The 18,188-nt window shown below is 33.0% G+C and overlaps 1 protein-coding gene across 3 annotated transcripts in view; it reads right to left on the bottom strand.

The window, feature by feature from the left end:
- LOC144972553 (transient receptor potential cation channel subfamily M member-like 2) overlaps nucleotides 1–17,485 on the bottom strand; it is a 47,384-nt gene extending 29,899 nt beyond the window's left edge. Inside the window, exons 1-15 of one of the 3 annotated variants that reach the window (XM_078913890.1) lie at nucleotides 17,225–17,485; nucleotides 13,985–14,867; nucleotides 13,310–13,389; nucleotides 12,424–12,598; nucleotides 10,704–10,884; nucleotides 9,291–9,460; nucleotides 7,960–8,167; nucleotides 7,609–7,780; nucleotides 5,630–5,774; nucleotides 4,861–4,936; nucleotides 3,523–3,644; nucleotides 3,115–3,252; nucleotides 2,736–2,798; nucleotides 2,243–2,375; nucleotides 1,501–1,626 (exon numbers count right to left, since the gene is read on the bottom strand). In XM_078913890.1, coding sequence (XP_078770016.1) covers nucleotides 1,501–1,626; nucleotides 2,243–2,375; nucleotides 2,736–2,798; nucleotides 3,115–3,252; nucleotides 3,523–3,644; nucleotides 4,861–4,936; nucleotides 5,630–5,774; nucleotides 7,609–7,780; nucleotides 7,960–8,167; nucleotides 9,291–9,460; nucleotides 10,704–10,884; nucleotides 12,424–12,598; nucleotides 13,310–13,389; nucleotides 13,985–14,866 — 2,671 coding nt within the window. In that variant the 5' untranslated portion in view covers nucleotide 14,867; nucleotides 17,225–17,485. Of the gene's footprint in view, nucleotides 1–1,500; nucleotides 1,627–2,242; nucleotides 2,376–2,735; nucleotides 2,799–3,114; nucleotides 3,253–3,522; nucleotides 3,645–4,860; nucleotides 4,937–5,629; nucleotides 5,775–7,608; nucleotides 7,781–7,959; nucleotides 8,168–9,290; nucleotides 9,461–10,703; nucleotides 10,885–12,423; nucleotides 12,599–13,309; nucleotides 13,390–13,984; nucleotides 14,868–16,466; nucleotides 16,566–17,224 lie in introns of those variants that run through there. The other 2 variants (XM_078913889.1, XM_078913892.1) reach the window with 2 other exon arrangements.
- Nucleotides 17,486–18,188: the final 703 nt, after the last annotated feature.

Below are 18,188 nucleotides of genomic sequence, written 5' to 3'. Positions count from 1 at the left end.
CGGACGTTGTATGGACACATAAATGGTTGGCAGCAAAGGCACTCAAAGAAAACATATCCATAACAATAACCGGAATCGATATGTCTGCAGCCTTTGATACGATCGACAGAGGAAAACTTTTGGAGATATTAACAGACATAGTTGACGAAGACGAGCTCCGAATAATCCGATTTCTCCTCAGCAACACAAAGATACAACCAAGGATATACGGGGCCACAAAACAGACGCAGTTCGAAAGTAACATCGGGACCCCCCAAGGAGATAGTCTGAGCCCGATTCTGTTCACAATATACTTAGAACACGCTCTGAAAGAAGTTCGAAAAGTCATTCCAAAACCAACGACTCATATTGAGAATGCAATCCCTAGAGAAATCGCCTATGCAGATGATGTCGATTTTATTGGATCAACACCAGCAAATATAGACATCATACAAAATACCCTCATGAAATATAACCTCCAAGTCAATGCCAATAAAACCGAATTTACAACAATATCGAGGAACAAAGAGGAATGGAAAAGAACAAAGAAAGTCGGCTCACTAATTGGAGACACCGAGGATGTACAAAGAAGAAAACAGCTATCAAACGCCGCACTCAGTAAACTCACCAATGTATGGATTAGAGGTGACAAAATAAAGAGAAAAACCAAACTGAAACTGTACCGTGCTCTTGTAAAACCGGTACTTCTGTATAACTGCGGCACTTGGGCGTTGACAAAATCCGAAGAAGAACATCTGGATGCCTTCCATCGCACACAGCTAAGAAGGGTACTGGACATCAAATACCCAAAAAAGATCTCAAATGAATCACTCTATAAGATCACAAAAGAAAGACCAATCTCCCTTGACATTTTACAACAACGATGGCAACTTTTCGGTCACATACTACGCAGAGACAAAAACATACCAGCTAACCAAGCCATGTCGGGATACTTCCAAAAACACGGGAACCTTTTCAGAGGAAGACCGATCACAACACTCCCTGTGATCCTAAACAAAAACCTCACAACACTTGGACAAAGCATTAGTCTCATAACGGCAGGGGACCTTGAAAATCTGAGAACCCTAGCAGAGGACCGGCAATATTGGAGACACCTCACACAGGAAATACTGGAAACAGCCAAGGCGACCCGATCTTTCGGTCGAGACGCGAAAGGCATCTAAGTCAAGTAAGTCAAGAGTTCAAAATTGATAAGATCAAGAGCTTCGGTTCCAAATTGAGCCAATAAGATGGAGAAAACAATAGAATGTAAAAGGGGACAATGCCATTTTGTGTTGTCCCCTTTTATTATAGTCAAATATACTCACTTTATTTTTCTCTCCATTTTCATTGAGACTTCATAGTATTTTAGATTGTTTTTATAACATCAGATAATTAGCTCTCTAAGCATAAGGAAGATAAAAAAAATATTGGAATGGATCGTACAAATTGCATCAAACACAATGAACGTGTGACACTCAACAAAATCATGTCAAAACAAGCAGGCTACAAAAGCCTTACCCAATGTGTCTTCATCTTCAGTAGCGTGTTTTGATATCCTCTCAATCATTGGTTGGATGACGTCAATGTTGCCTTTCCATTCCGTAGAAATTTCTTCGTCCGCTGGCATAATAAATGGATGCTTATCTGAAAGAAATAAAGGCACAAACGTGAAATGATGATTAAATCATACTGAAGACCATTGGCGAAATTTGAAAAGTTTTTGTGATGCAATGTTATAAAAAAGTAGCTAAAATAAATTCAAAATAGTTAGATTTCATAATTCTCATAATTTGGTCCTTAAACTAATTCTTTTCCTATGCAGCATATTGCCAAATTGCCCCGATGAGTCACATACAAGAGACCCATGAGAGATGATCTGATAAATCTCCTTAAAAGATTGACGTTAACAACATTAAATCTCTCCTTACTGACCTTTTTCGATATTTTTCCTGAAATGGCAAGCCAACTGAACACAAAAATTGATTTTTTAAACTAAAACTCAAAAGCAACAAGCACATACTATAGATAATTTTGTTCAGGTGAACAAGTATTACAAAATAGCATTAAGTTTTTATAAATACAACAAAGATTTTTCTTTTTCAAATTTTGTTATGTACAGAAAAATTCTGAATGAGAGAAAAAGTTCATTGCATCAAAACGAAAGTGACGATTTTCATCTAATTTGTAAGGAGAGGGTTAAACATTGTCATTTTCTAAAAAAAACGGGTTCTTTTGTGAATCATTTATACTCATTACTTACTGGGGTAAAGGCTGAAAGATTCGTCTCTTAGAAGATGCACAAGGACAGAGTTGATGTGGTTTAGAACGTCATGCTTTTGGAAATGTTCCCACTCGTCCAAGGCTTGGCACTTAAGATATTCAATCCATCCTTGCTGGAAATAAAATAGAAGAAATAAGAACCAAATAATATAAAGAAGAATTTCTACCTCTACACAAGCAAAGAAGTGTCAATGAGAAACTTTAAAATGTTAAAAAGACTGGTAAAACACAATTCATTAAAAAATCTTGCCAAAAAACATTCACTTAATAGATTAAGATGACATTACACTTATCACAAAAGTCCTAAACCTGAGACTTTTTCATGTTACTCGGATTTACGACTTTTTCTCAAAATTTTGATTCATTATATCTATTGATATGTGAGGTAAAAGTTGTCCTCGAGACTGCTTTATCCATTTTCAGATTCCTTAATTATCATTTACGGTGAGCAAAGCTAATCTAAGATGACTCACACTTCGAGCTGTGATGATATGTCTTATTATAGTGGCTTCTCCATCATCATCCACTTGCAGGCACTGGGGATATTAGAGATATAGAATAACCACCTTGTCACAAGAACAACTTTTAACTATTTTTTTTACATTTTATTAGATGTAAAACTGAGATACTTACTTTTCCCGAAAATGTGCAGTATTTAAATGAAAAAGAAAAAGAGGAACGAAGCAAAGTGTCTATATAAGTATTTCTAAGGTAAGTAGATCTCCACTCAGTTATTTTTAGCTCAATGACAGTTATAATAAAATAGAGAAATAAGGACATTTGCATTTGAAGTTGTAAAACTGAAAAGAATTCAGATCTAAGATTGAGCTGAATACAATTATTTTTACTTACATTACAATATATGTTCCACAATGTTTTGGCTGTTAGAAACTTCTTCAGGTCAACACCGTTATCAATGAAGAGTTTTACAAAATCCGCACGGTTTTGAACAATGGCAGTAAACATGGCATCGTACATGTCTCGGCTTTGCTGGGGAGCAATATTGGTAATGATAGTGATTATGGAAGTAATAATAATAATAATAATAATAATAATAATAATAATAATAATAATAATAATAATAATAACAAAGATGATGATAGATATAATAAGCATTTCAAATGCACAATATTGCTCGCAATGAATAATTAAGAGACAATTCCGTGTTTTAACTTAAAATGAAATAGCTTAATAACACTTGTCACTCTTATTAAAAAATACGATATAGAAATTTACTTGTCAATATAAAGATAAACTTACCATCCATTTGCCGAGCTTACTGTGCCCAATGTTTTCAGCAGTAAAGATCTGTTGCCTTGCAATGTCACAGCGGTTCCAAGCAAGGGCCAAAGCAACTTGAGATTTACAATCAGCTTTCTTGGCTAAAATTTGGACAGAAAACAAAAAATGGTTTTAAAAAAAAAAATGAAAAAGACCTACCACATTCTGCGAATATCAAGTCATTATATATAATGCTACAATTTTAGTCAGATTAGAAAATAAATATTAAATAACTATACGCCAAAAAATGCATACTGTGCGTGAAAATCCAGGAGAGAGGGGGGAGGGTGTGTTTAAGGCACTCATACATGTCGATTTATATACCAATGGAGATATGTTATTTATTATTTCTTATATCTTTCATTATTGTGCTTTATCAGTGTGGCACTAACTCTTTTCATGACAATGTGCAAAATATAAAATGTTACACACTATGTTTGAGAGAGCTGATTTTAAAAAAATTAATAACCAAATTTATTATTATCAAAGTGCATTTATTAGGAAATATACAGTATTAACATTCATATAATAGTATAGAGAGGAGTGGTGATAGCACAGTATGTATAACACTCACTTTGCGAGCAAAAAAAGTAATCCTTTAGCCCATGGAGCCAGAGTTTATCACGGATTCTATAGCATGAAATGGACAATAGCAATTGTTTGCTACCCTGTGGATAGGACTCTAGTCTATCGAAAAGTACTTCTGCCAGATCTAATAGACCCAGCTACCCAATCAATGCTCGGTGGACAGGGGGGTCAGAAAAAAATCTTGACTACACCCTGTATTGATCTCGATCCTTTTGCTTGTGAAACGAGTGCTCTACTAATTGAGCTTTCAGAACCCCCTTTGCGAGCAAAGGGACCAGTATTTGTTTGCATCGCTTGAGGCTTTTAACAATCCAGCAATAACTGGGTGACAGTATATACATGCTTGATTTGACGCGAAGTACTATTAAAAAACAACAAGCTATTGTTACTTAAAATTTTTACACTACTCAAACCAGAATTAAATCTATCTCCATGAACCTTATGGGTTTGAAAGATTACTAATCATAAAGAGATGGAACATCCATTCTTTAATACAAAATAAGAGAGAGTATTCATATTTAAAATTTGAAAAAGCTCTAATATCGAAAAGAGTCATAAAGACCTATTTTAAAGAAAAATCAATCAACAAAGGCAGCTAAGTTTGAAATGGCAAGGTTTCATGAACATAGGATTCTTATGTGAACAGATTTTAAAGAATGTGATTATTTAAAGTTTATATTAAAAAAGTTGTTTGCTTTTTTTTTTAAATCACAAACTAAAAAAAATCACCTTTTAGAAGGGCACACAGGATTGCTCTGTCAATGTCTTTCACAAATTCGGACTTCTCAAGATCAAAAATGCTGATCTAAAATTGAATTTGAATTAACACATTATCATCTATAGTCTCTCAACATTGTTATAATGAATCAAATAAACATCATAAAACTTACAAATTGTTGGATTGATTGAGTAATGATGGTGTTAAACTTCGGTAGAGAATCCAACGCAATCAAGTAAACTTTCATCAAAATTCTGCATGTTTTTATTATTATTATTATTATTATTATTATTATTATTATTATTATTATTATTATTATTATTATTATTATTATTATTATTATTATTATGTGATATAGCGCCAGTATCCACAAATAGTGCTCAGAGGTACTTTACAATAGTTTTTTTAGTATGATGTTCATTCATTCGACTACAAAATCACTACAACAATCACACACATATCTTGTTCAAAGTTCAGATAGAATCATGATAAGCAGAATGACAAAGATTGGTTTTTAGATGCCGTTTGAGGACTGGTAGACTTTCACATTGTCAGGTTTTAGGTGTTAAAAAATTCCATACGACTGGAGCCGAAAATGCAAAACCACGATCAGCAAACTTTGTTCTTGTTTTATACCCGCACAAACACATATACATACACACATAATAATACACATGCACACACACAAATGTTGCCATCCCAAGCCTTTCCAGTTCCACCTTTTCATAATATTATTATCTGTTTAAGCATTCCTTTGATCCACAATTTCCTTCGACTCACCAAGTTCCTATGGCTAAGGCAAGTGCGCAGTTTATCTAGGAATGAATCAATCTTCAGATTTTTCTTCACATCATCAGCCAGGCACCTATGAGCCTCCAAGGTCATTTTTTCCTTGAAGTCTCCGGGGTACACAGTCACATCCTCCCTGTGTCAGAATATAAAGAAAGAAAAGAAAGAAAAAGCAAATTAAATCTACAGTCAGTGGCCAGCAAGGAAATGCATTTTTAAAGAGATGAGAACACGTTACGAAGATATTAATGGCGATTTCTTTTAATGAGAGATTGTGTTTATAAAAATAATATTAATAACAACAATAATAATAATAATAATAATAATAATAATAATAATAATAATAATAATAATAATAATAATAATAATAATAATAATAATAACAATAATAATATAAAATTATAATAATAATAATAATAATAAAAATAATAATAATAATAATAATAATAATAATAATAATAATAATAATAATAATAAGAATAATAATAATAATAATAATAAATAAATAAATAAATAAATAAATAAATAAATAAATAAATAAATAAATAACTCTTTTACAGCTCTAAATGCTAAAAGTTCTAAGCCTTTTACAATATCACTTGACTAAACATGAAACCTTCACACAGCACAGAGACCCATGCAGCAGTCGCATATACTAAAAACAAATGTTTTTAAAAAATGGAAAACAAATGATTAACTAATCAAGCATAAAACACTAATGATAAAAATATCTGGTGAATTCATTTTTTTTCTTAAAATCCTTCACGCTGCCTGCAGTGAAATTGAGTTTTAAATGGAAGGTTTTGCTTCATAGAAAGATCTATCACCAAAATTAGTAAGACGTGTTTTTCGCATTTTAAGTAGCTGGATCTCTAATGACCTAAGATGACAAATTAAGTGAGCAGGGGGATGACCAGTTCTTGAATGAAGCTTGGAGATTGGGAATATTTAGTGCATTGAAACAGAGAAAGGCAATTTTGTATTTTATTCTGGCTTGAATGGGTAGACAGTGCAGTGTTCTGAGCATAGTTTTCATGCTTGTTTTCTAATGTCCACTAATGCTCAGATCCATTCTGGCAAGCCTGTGGCGTATCTTTTGGAGCCTATCAACTATTATTATTATTATTATTATTATTATTATTATTATTATTATTATTATTATTATTATTATTATTATTATTATTATTATTATCATTATTATTATTACTATTATTATTATTATTATTATTATTATTATTATTATTATTATTATTATTATTATTATTATATTATTATTATATCGAGTCTATCAACTATCATTATTATTATTATTATTATTATTATTATTATTATTATTATTATTATTATTAGTATTATTATATTATTATTATTATTATTATTATTATTATTATTATTATTATTATTATTATTATTATTATAAACTGTGTGCAGATACACATATTTCATCTATGTGGTATGACACTCGCTTTCGGATAGGAAGGTCCTGGAATTGAGCCTCGTTCAGCTCAAAGTTGAGTCCTTGGAAAAGGCTCTTTACTCACATTCTCTCACCATACTCAGGTGTAAAATGAGTATCTGGCTGTTAACAGTGTTGTCCCTGTCGAAAAAAAAAAATTGTAATATCATGTCTTGTTCTAAATGTTAAGTGTTGCTGTTGGTCAGGGACCCTTTGTAAAGCGCTTTGTTTTTTTGGTTTTGTTTTTTTGTTATTTTTATATGAAGAAATAATATAATGTTATAACGCATAAATATATTTTTAAAATTTTTTAAATAGGTAACGAGAAATGAATCAAGCTCCATTGCTTTTCAGCCCACAACAAAAGCAATATAAATGATAAGACAAAATGTAAAGTCATTTCTTTCCAGATTTTACAGAATTCATTACTGTTTGCAGAACATATTGTTTTTGACTGAAGAAAAATTTGAACCTTGAAACACTTTTTTCATAATTCATTACAAATTTGACTTACTTGAGTGGATCAGGGTGTAAGGTCATCTCGTAAGCTTCGGCCACGTAATCAGCCACCCTCCCTGAACCCTTGACAATGACGACTGGGGTACCACGTCTCAAAGATTGCTCTATAGTGGTGAGAGTTCCAATACCCCCTTCCACGACTATCAAGACCACAGGGGTTGAGATTACTGAATTTTTTTTTTAGATGGAAAAAAAAACAAACAAAATTTAACAGTGATGTTAATATGAATTATAATAAGAATTAGAATAATACTGATAATTCCAAAATGAGGGTGATGATGATGATGATGATGATGATGATGATGATGATAATAATAACACAACCATAATAATAAATTCTACACACCTTGATGCTCTGATACCCCCATAGTTCCCACGGCTGAGACGTACGCCTCCAACTTGGACCTCAACTCAATCTCTTTCCCAAACTGTCCTTCCGTCCCATTGTCCACCAATACGAAATGGGTGTGGTTAATGTCCAAAGGGGCGTTGCCTTTCGTTGGCTCAGCTATGACATCTTCAATGGCATAAGTGGCAGGAAACAGGCCATTTTCCTTTAAAAGTAGTGAAAATAAATAAAAACAAATATATAGCACTCCTTGTATGCTGCATGCCATGAAGCTAAATCAGGGAACTAGATATTTCCTCTCTCCTTTCTTTTATTTTTCTTTTTTTTTTTTTTTTTTTGATATATAACATTGACATTAATGAAGAAGAAGAAGAGGAAGAAGAAGAAGAAGAAGAAGAAGAAGAAGAAGAAGAAGAAGAAGAAGAAGAAGAAGAAGAAGAAGAAGAAGAAGAAGAAGAAGAAGAAGAAGAAGAAGAGAAGAAGAAGAAGAAGAAGAAGAAGAAGAAGAAGAAGAAGAAGAAGAAGAAGAAGAAGAAGAAGAAGAAGAAGAAGAAGAAGAAGAAGAAGAAGAAGAAGAAGAAGAAGAAGAAAGAAGAAGAAGAAGAAGAAGAAGAAGAGAAGAAGAAGAAGAAGAAGAAGAAGAAGAAGAAGAAGAAGAAGAAGAAGAAGAAGAAGAAGAAGAAGAAGAAGAAGAAGAAGAAGAAGAAGAAGAAGAGAAGAAGAAGAAAGTTTGTGTTACTATTACTGCTCTTTTGTTGAGATATGGCTAGCCAATTAAATACTCAAATTATGAGAGAAATCAATATTAGTTTGGTCCATTCATAGATGAATTCTCAATATGGATACACGGGAATATGAGGAATGTTTTCAGTAAAGATGGAACACAATGAACAAAATTAAATAAATGTAAGTCTCTACAAAATGCTCTTCACATTATGAATGGAATTAATTTCAGTCTCGCCGTTATGGTTGAAAAAAAAAAAAAGAAACACTTCAGTTTTCAAAATCCCAATTGATGTGTTTTTCAATTAATATCAATCTTCAATTAATATTTGTGACCCATGCCACAAAACAGTTATAAGTCGGGATGACTTAGATGTTAAAAGTTTGAAATACAGTAAAATTTATCAGACTTGTGTTACATTTTGTTATTTTGTTGGGCTTTTAAATGTGTGTGTTTGTTTGTTGTTCACTTTTTCTTCTTTTTTTTTTATTGGGGGAGAGTTTGCATGTATGTTTGTGAGTGTTGGTAGGAAGGGAGGAGAGGAAGGAGGTTGGGGGAATTACCCCTTTAAAAACTAAGTTGAAAGACAATAATTCGACCCTACCTCTTCTCCATCCAATGCTAGTCTGTTTGCTACAATCCCCCATGTGGCTATTCCCATAGCCACAACTTGTTGGTCACCACCATTTCCATGTACTGTCACGTGATCCCTTACTGCCTCACCCACCAACTTCATCACGCCAGTGCCAGTGCCTCCTGTTATAATCCAAGCCCCTGAGAGAGTTATGAGTAGAAATATATATAAGGAACAAAGTTGACGTTACTAAATTCTTTGTTCTTGTTTTTAGACAGCCATATTTTTTCTTATGATTAGTACTCACTAAATTCTATCAATCAGACTATAAACGCTCAAGGTAACACAGAGTTTTGTGTGTTGGTACGTTATATATGGCTGGTGGATTATATGAATATTTTACCTAAATGCAATACATCAATATATAAAATTTCAAGGAGAGGATAGTCAATTTCAAATGGCATTGCATTGTGACCTGAGTCCTATTTCATTTCCGCCATTTATAGTTTTGCATTTTGTTTTATCCTTTTTTTTAGATTTTTGTTTGGGTTCGGGGTAGGGGAGGGGGTGCAGATTTCATAATCTCCAACGTGATCACTTGGACAAGATAGTTGATACTTGTTGACATGATATTATTATCTATATTCTAAAAAATGGCATCTAACTGGTGGCCCAAAGAGAACAAAATTAAAAACTAAATTCTATCATTTTTATTCTTAAGTTTGAAAACATGAAAATGCTGCATTTTTTATTACTGCATCAGAGTAAATGGTGCCACATTTTCATTTCTGACAATGCTTGTCGCCTGTGTGGAATTTTTTTTTTCTCTGAACAGCATCGCATTACTTTCAACTACTTGCTCAAAAATAATCTTTCATATTTGAGTATACTGATTCTTACCAGATTAGTCTCTCATACTTAAATTAAGTGTAGTGATATGTCAAAAGTGTTCTACCAAAGTTCATAAGTTCTCATAAGACAATTAAAAAAATAAGCCATTTTTCCCTAGATGTCACCCATTGAGTCAATTTATCTTATTTTTGCATAATTCAATAACATAAAATATGGCAACTCGTTGGCTAAAACATGACTAAAATAAAAGACAAAAAAAAAAGAGAACAAAATTATTTTTTTTAATGAAAAAAAACCAAAACAAACAAACAAACAAAAAATAATCATTACATTTAAACCTGACAAAGCAATGTCACAATTTTCCTCTTTCTCAGCAGCCAGTGGCATTTATCTGGCAATAAATGCTTCCTGTGCACAATCCTTATTTATAGAAAATAAATACAATTTGCTGCAATAACATAATACATAGCAGTTCAATTCGATTTCTTGTGGTCATAACGATAATGAAGACTTCCAAAGAGGTAAATCAACTAATAAATGATGAATTGTCATGTAATTTTTTGAAAGAAAAAAAAATCTAATCCAACTTACCCGTTCTGACAGCAGAGTCCACAAGACCCTGCTTTAGCAAAGATTTCATTCTATCTTTCATTTGGAAGAACTGGGCCCCACCCGTGACTGAAATCAGTAACCGAGGTTTGGGCATTTTCCAGTGGTTTATCATCAATTCCCAGAGAACTGATGGGTCAGAGCGATAATCAACTCGGACATACTGAAAAATAATAATAATAATAATAATAATAGTTTATATGTGGTCAGTATTATATAAGAAGGGTGACTTGGATTCTGAAACTTGAATTTAGGATTTAAAAATCTGAGACTTGGATTATGTTTATTTGTGACCAATCGCCTCAAAAGGGTATTAATTATGTCAGAGTGAACCTGACAATTTTCATTGAAATTGTGGTAAAAATATGAGATGTGAATTCAGTTTTTATATTTCATTGTGGAGAAAATAAATCTTTTTGAAAGAGACAAAACCTAGAATTTCACTTTTCTGATCATTTGAATTTTAAAAAATCTTTTTGTCATCAGGTTCACTCCGACATGATACCATTTTGGGATGATTGGTCACATTTGTTTTATAGAGGAGTATCAATCATTAAACAAAAATTAATATAACAGCTTCAAATCAGGACAAAATATCAAACACAGAACGTTTCAGGCTCAAAACCCTTCTTCAGCCAACAACAGCTGCCGTTGATCTGTTTCTTTAGTAAAGTATTTATATTTTCACTGTTTCTTGGGATTCACTGAAGAATGGTTTGAGCCCGAAATATTCTGTGTTTGGTATTCTCTTTTTTAAGCTATTAATTTCATTTTTGTTTTTAACTTTTTACAGTCCACAGCTTCTAGCAGCTTAGTATCACAGGAGTATCAACATAGCTATATAAAGAGTACGAAAATCGAAGGATTCATATCTATGATCATTTTAAATTTCAAATTCCATTTTTGGCATAAATTCCATCCCGACTTAATGTCAGATTGAGGCGGTGGATCACATACATTGACATTTTAATACAGACCATACCATCTTTAAGCACGTCGCCATAAAGTACAGTTTGAACTAAAGCACAGTAATTGTCTCTTACCGAATTTTTGGTATATAAACTACACACCTTAAAGCATGGCAACTTTGGATTCAGGCACACTTATTACAAGACCGTTTCTGGTTCTGTTTGTTAATTGTTAATGCCATTCCCTTTCAAGGTCCTTTGAACAAACGATTCATCACAAGTATGGGAAAAAGAAATTGAAAGAAGGACAGTGAGGGAGAAAAAGGCAGGCACATGCACACATACACACATGACCGCTTACAGGCTATACACAGGCACACTAACGAACAAAGGAAAATGACTCATGAAATTTAATTCACGGAAATCTTTGGATTACGTCTACTTTGAACTCAAGCACGCTTTGGCATTAAGCACACTTAAGCCTCCTCCCAATGGCCGTGATTTAAGGCGGCATGGACTGTAATGTTGATACTACAATTATGACTAATCTTCTTCTTCATCTTCTTCTCCTCCTCCTCCTCCTCCTCCTTCTTCTTCTTCTTCTTCTTCTTCTTCTTCTTCTTCTTCATCTTCTTCTTCTTCTTCATCTTCTTCATTATGTTGAAATCTCAAGTTGAAGGAGACTGAAATACACTTGATTCTAAATATTGAAATATTGCCTAGTAGTGAAATTGAGAAAGAATTGTTGTGTTTTTTCAATTAATAAATTACCAAAGGTTACAAAAACAATTTACCGGTGAATTTTCTGTACTACATCCAAAGCCTCTAAATTGGATCTCTCCAAACGAATCACATCTCATGGTCACAGTGTGTGTTTTCTGGTGCCATACTGAAGTGCCTTTTGCATTTTCATTCAATTTCCCATGATTTGCATGCCAACTTGCCTTTCTACCACAAACGCACCTTGTGCTGGAGTGAGAATTTTTTAAATATTTCAATGAAAAGTAATAACAAAAAACAAGAATGTATGAAGACAATCAAACACACAAAAATATTACTTCTTAATGATCCAAATAAAACAGTTATGTATAAGGTTCTATAAAGCTGATAATAATAATAATAATAATAATAATAATAATAATAATAATATAATAGTAATAATAATAATAATAATAATAATAATAATAATAACAATAACAATAACAATAATAATAATAATAATAATAATAATAATAATAATAATAATAATAATAATAATAATTATTATTATTATTATTATTATTATTATTATTATTATTATTATTATTATTATTATTATTATTATTATTATTTTTATATAATAATGTGGCTTTTTTTGGCTTTGTTGTAGTCCTTAGAAAAGGCTCTTTACTCACATTCTCTCAACACACTAAGGTATAAAATTAATAAATTCCTTGTAATTGTAACAGAGTGGTCTCGTCATGTCTCATCATACATGTAAAGTGTTGCGGTTGGCTTGGGACCTCTTGTAGAGCATTCTAAGCACATTTAGTAAAATTTTAAGTGTTTTAAAGGTATTTCCATGACCATAAAACAATGTAGTATAGATGCATTATATGACTTTACCATAGTTTTAAGCATTTCTACTGATACTTTGTTTGTAAACAATGTTGCTATATATATTATAATGTGCTTAAGTACCTCTCAGGTTTCTTGTCCCAGACATACAAGGAGCACTCTCTTTGCAAAATATTTTTGGTGACATATGACACAAGTTTTCTCTGAAAAGAAGGCATTACATTAATTTGCTTGAAACCGTTGAAATTTGGCATAAAGTATGACATCTCATTGACAAAAACATATTATAGTAATAATATAATAATGATAAAAATAATCAAATCATAAAGGAGGAAACATATTAGCACTAAAGACTTTATTCCTACCTATCGTAATAAACTGAAAAATTGTTTGTAGATACACATTTGAAAGACACCATTTACATGCAACAATTTAAAAAGCAAATTGAACTCTTATTTTGGTTTAAGATTAGATAATTCATTGTTTTGACGTCTAGTTTTTCAAACCACATTGTCATATTCATGCAACATTTTAAATTTTTTAAAGTTTAATCTGTGCCTCAAGAAAACAGAAGCAGGATTCTTCAAAGACCTCATGATGCTATAATTTCATTTTTAATTTTTTTTTTTTGTGTAATGGAAAATAACATTAATAATAATAATAATAATAATAATAATAATAATAATAATAATAATAATAATAATAATAATAATAATCATAATAATAATAATCATAATAATAATAATCATTATCATAATAATAATACAAATGTCCATTTAATCACGATAAAGACGTTACCTGATTGAGCTTTTTGTCATCAACATGAGGTGTGCTAACTGATTTCCTGAAAATATGCCAGTCTAATTTATTTGTTAGATGCCTCAATGGGATCTTAGGTTTGTAGCCAAGAAAACTACTACCATCTAGATCTGTGTGATCGTCCCCACTGAGCATAGCACTTGCATTAGAATTTTTACGTCTTTCCAAAAAATTCATTTCTACTTCATTGTCTTCAGCTCTGTAAATGACAGCACTCTTATGAAGATTGTCCTTATCAATTGCAGGATGATACGACACAGACTTGGATGGGGAAGACTCTGTTTCAGATTTTTGTGTATGTTCTAGTTGCATGTTCTCCCTTGATGAACGTTTTGACTCTTTTTTGGATTTCTTCCTGTCTCTGGAAGAACTTTTTCGTTTGAACGATCTCCTTGCAGGTGCAAAACTTAGGGAATCTTGCTCGGACTCCATCGAGTCCAAGGTTCTTTCTCTTCCCCTCCATGGTGAACCATCCTGTGATGTAACAGAAAAAACAGGAACATCTGTTTGCGGTTCTGGTAAAGGTGCTATTTTACTATCTGACTGTTGATCATTTGGTTTTGTGTCAGAAACGTCAATGGTAAATATTGTATCTTTAGATGGAGCTCTCTTTTTGAGCTTTTGTGGATGATGGGGAGGAATACCAGTCCCTGGTCTAAGTGGTCTCTCTCTCCGAGGTCGTTCTGCCGTTTCATCATACCCATGATTGTCAAAACTTGTTCCTTCTCGGCCACTCATTTTGATCTCTACTTCTCTTACACTGCTAATGTCTAATGCATTGTCTGGTTCGCTTTCTCTTGGACTCAGCACATTCATATACCACTGTGAGTTTGCATTTGAGCCAGCCTGAGATCTTTTCATTCTGTAAAAAGCAACAGAAAAAAAAAGAATGTGAAGTCTGACACCAAAAAATCCTTTAAAATGAGCCTATGGCAAATAAATTTTACATTTGAATAAGTGTTAAAGAAGGTTGAATGAAATATTCATATTAATTCAATGTGCAATTACATTCTCGTCAATCAAATGATAATGGAAATATGACAAAGCAGTCACAGGTGACAGGTCAGCAATATGAATAAAGCAAAAGAGAACTCCCCCCCCCCCCCCCCCCCCCCCCCCACCTACCTGACACCACTCCCACCATGTGTGTTCCTAAACATATATAAAACAAACAGAATCGGGACACCCTCAAATACACCCCTGGTTATCAAGATGCTGCAATTTTTTCAAAGAAGTTCTTTGCATGACATGACCTTTGTAAATAATGGCATGCCATTAGAAAAGGTCAATGTCATATTTGCAATTAATTAGGAAATCTTTCGTATAAATGTAGAGCTGTTAGAGAAAACAAATACATCATGATATAAAATGCAACATTAAAGGCTACGTTTTACATTTTTTGGGGGGTGTTTGTTTTACCAATTACTTTGGGTTAATTAAGTAAAAGTAAGGTTTTAGGTTTTATATTTGGCTGCAGCTATTCAGACTCGAGTCCCAATAGTCTTCCACGGCTATTCGGACTCAAACTCCAATGTGCATGTGCAATCAACAAGTTCTTTGGACTCAACTCTGAATAGTCTCTCCTGGCAGTAAATTTGGAATTTATTTTAGTTATGGAGAATTACATATAATTGATGCAAATGAAAAGAACACAAATGTTATATCAACTGTCAAAAAGCAGTCTACACCTGCTCTATTTGACGAGAAAGACAAAATCATTGATCAATTGGAAGTCCAGATAGAAATTAGTAACTGTGGTCAAAATGAAAAGATTTTCTAACAACTTTACACGATGTCCAAATAAAATCAGGACAAAATAATAATACTTTGAGAGTGTTAGACAAGCAACAATCCTATGACAGTACGAAGTAAGGGTATCAGCTGATATGTCCATCTGATATGGGTAAAAGAGAATTTCTTCTGAACTCTTCCTCTGCTTTCTTTTCAGTTTCACAGTTCCATCTTTGCCTACTACCCGCACTGTCTCCCTCCTGTGTTTGGACACGCACATTCAAGTTCAAGATACTTTTGCGCACGCAAATTGGAGTTTGAGTCCGAATATCCATGAGAGGCTATTCAGACTCGAGTCCGAATTGCCACTTCGTTTATTTTTTTCGTAGGGTTTTAGTAAAGGAATACTTGGGTTGTTTCTCTTAACATGAGGAGCTTATGGAAGGTCTCCCGGGTGTGGTATTGTCATAATATGCAGGATAGAAAAAAATAGAGGTAGAGAATATTCGGTTATTCAGAATTCAGTTTCAGTTTCTCCTCTGACTGACTCCTGTGGCAGACTGTCAGTGTGGTGTGTCACTGTCCTCAGCCTCAGTGCTGGCTTGACTACTGGGCTCTCATTTGGCTTTCTCATTAAATTAACTTAATTATCTATTTTATTTTATCAAGTTTTATTTCAATTTATAGACGCTGCCAGGATTTAGAAATCGAAAGGATAAGTATAACTTACTGAAAATCGTTTCCATTCTATTCAAAGCGCGATTCAAACGTTGCCAACTTAATGTTTATGTGTTGTGCACGTCGCCATATTGTTCCTAGGATGTCGCTTAGAAGGTTTAAAAACAAGTGAACTGTTTCAATGCTCCTTATCATTACCTTCGTGTTTTATTATTATCATTATTATTTTTATCATTTTCATCATTTTTCTACAGATGGATAGATAGATAGATAGATAGATAGATAGATAGATAGATAGATAGATAGATAGATAGATAGATAGATAGATAGATAGATAGATAGATAGATAAATGGATAGATTGATTGATCGATTGATTGCTAGATAGATAAATTTACTTAAAATATTAAAGGACTATTGGCAAAGAGGTAGCTTATCAGTAAAACAGCATCTTCAAAATATTAAATAAAAACAGATCTATGTCGATCCACGATTCTAGTACAGGAACCGTCTCCAACCTGCACACCACACACGAAGTAGTGGTTTTTGGGTGGCTGGGTCTAACCTACAGTAGACCCAAATAGGATTATTTCAAGAGAGAACAGCGTCCTATCCAAAGGGTAGCAAGCGTATCACGGCTATTTAATTTCAGATTACAGAAACCTTGATAAAATCTAACTCCATTAGTCTGGTGGATTTTGATAGGACTAATCTTCTTTTTTTTTCCTTTTTTCTTTTTACTTTCTTTAAACATTTTTTTTCTCTCCTTTTTTTTTCTTTATTTTTCGAACTTATTTTCGTTTCTAACTTACCACTGCCATTTTCAGATGAGGTAGGATGTGTCTGAAGAAAGAAAACTGACGCGTCAATATTATCATTCACACGGCCATTGGCAACAACGCAAATAAGAAGCAATGATGTAGCCCCGTCCGTAATAAAAATGGAATGCTATAATATCTAGTTTTAAATATAGATTTATCCAATAGAATTGTGTTGATTTTCCTCAAACATTATCATATTTCCGCTTTGATGTGTAGCTGAAATGGACATCATAAAACACATGAAATCACTCTACTGGAACGGCTAACATCGCTGTTTGGTCGACTGATGGGAAAACATTTTTAGACAGCGTTCGAAGTGTCCTCCCTCTCGCAGTTTGTGATTAAAAATTAATTTACAGGTACAGTTAACTCGGCAGTGTTCAACACGCACACAAGAATACAGTATATTGAACACAAGTATGTACACACATACAGACGCACACACACACACATACACACACACACATAGACATACTCACACACACACACACATACATACACACACATACACATACTCACACACATACACATACACACACATACACACACATACACACACACATACACACACATACACACACACCTGAAGAAAAAAGATGTATCACATTCACAATCCTGGACAAAGCATAATATAATTAATGACAATAGACTCCATCCGTAAGTTTCTGCGTTATCCACGATGATGATGGAGGCTGATTTCATTACAAAAACTACTCCCCCCCCCCCCCCCCCCCCCCCCCCTTCTCCCCTTTGTATTCTTTATGATTTGTTTGGCATTGACGCAAGAAGACTTTTTTTTAACTTGACCTTTTATGTGTCGCATTATAATATCCACTTAATATATTCAAAACACTTTTAAAAAGAATTCAAAGCCAACAGCAACTATTAACATATAAATAGAATGAGACGTGACGCCTGTTAGGTCGTGCAATGTGTTATATTTTTCTCCGGCAGA

The sequence above is a fragment of the Berghia stephanieae genome, chromosome 5 (assembly GCF_034508935.2).
Source record: "Berghia stephanieae isolate SIO BIC M18660-M18661 chromosome 5, UCSD_Bste_1.3, whole genome shotgun sequence".
Taxonomy (NCBI): Eukaryota; Metazoa; Mollusca; class Gastropoda; order Nudibranchia; family Aeolidiidae; genus Berghia; species Berghia stephanieae.
The sequence above is the reverse complement of the archived record's forward strand: the minus strand, read 5'-3'. Positions and strand labels throughout refer to the sequence as shown.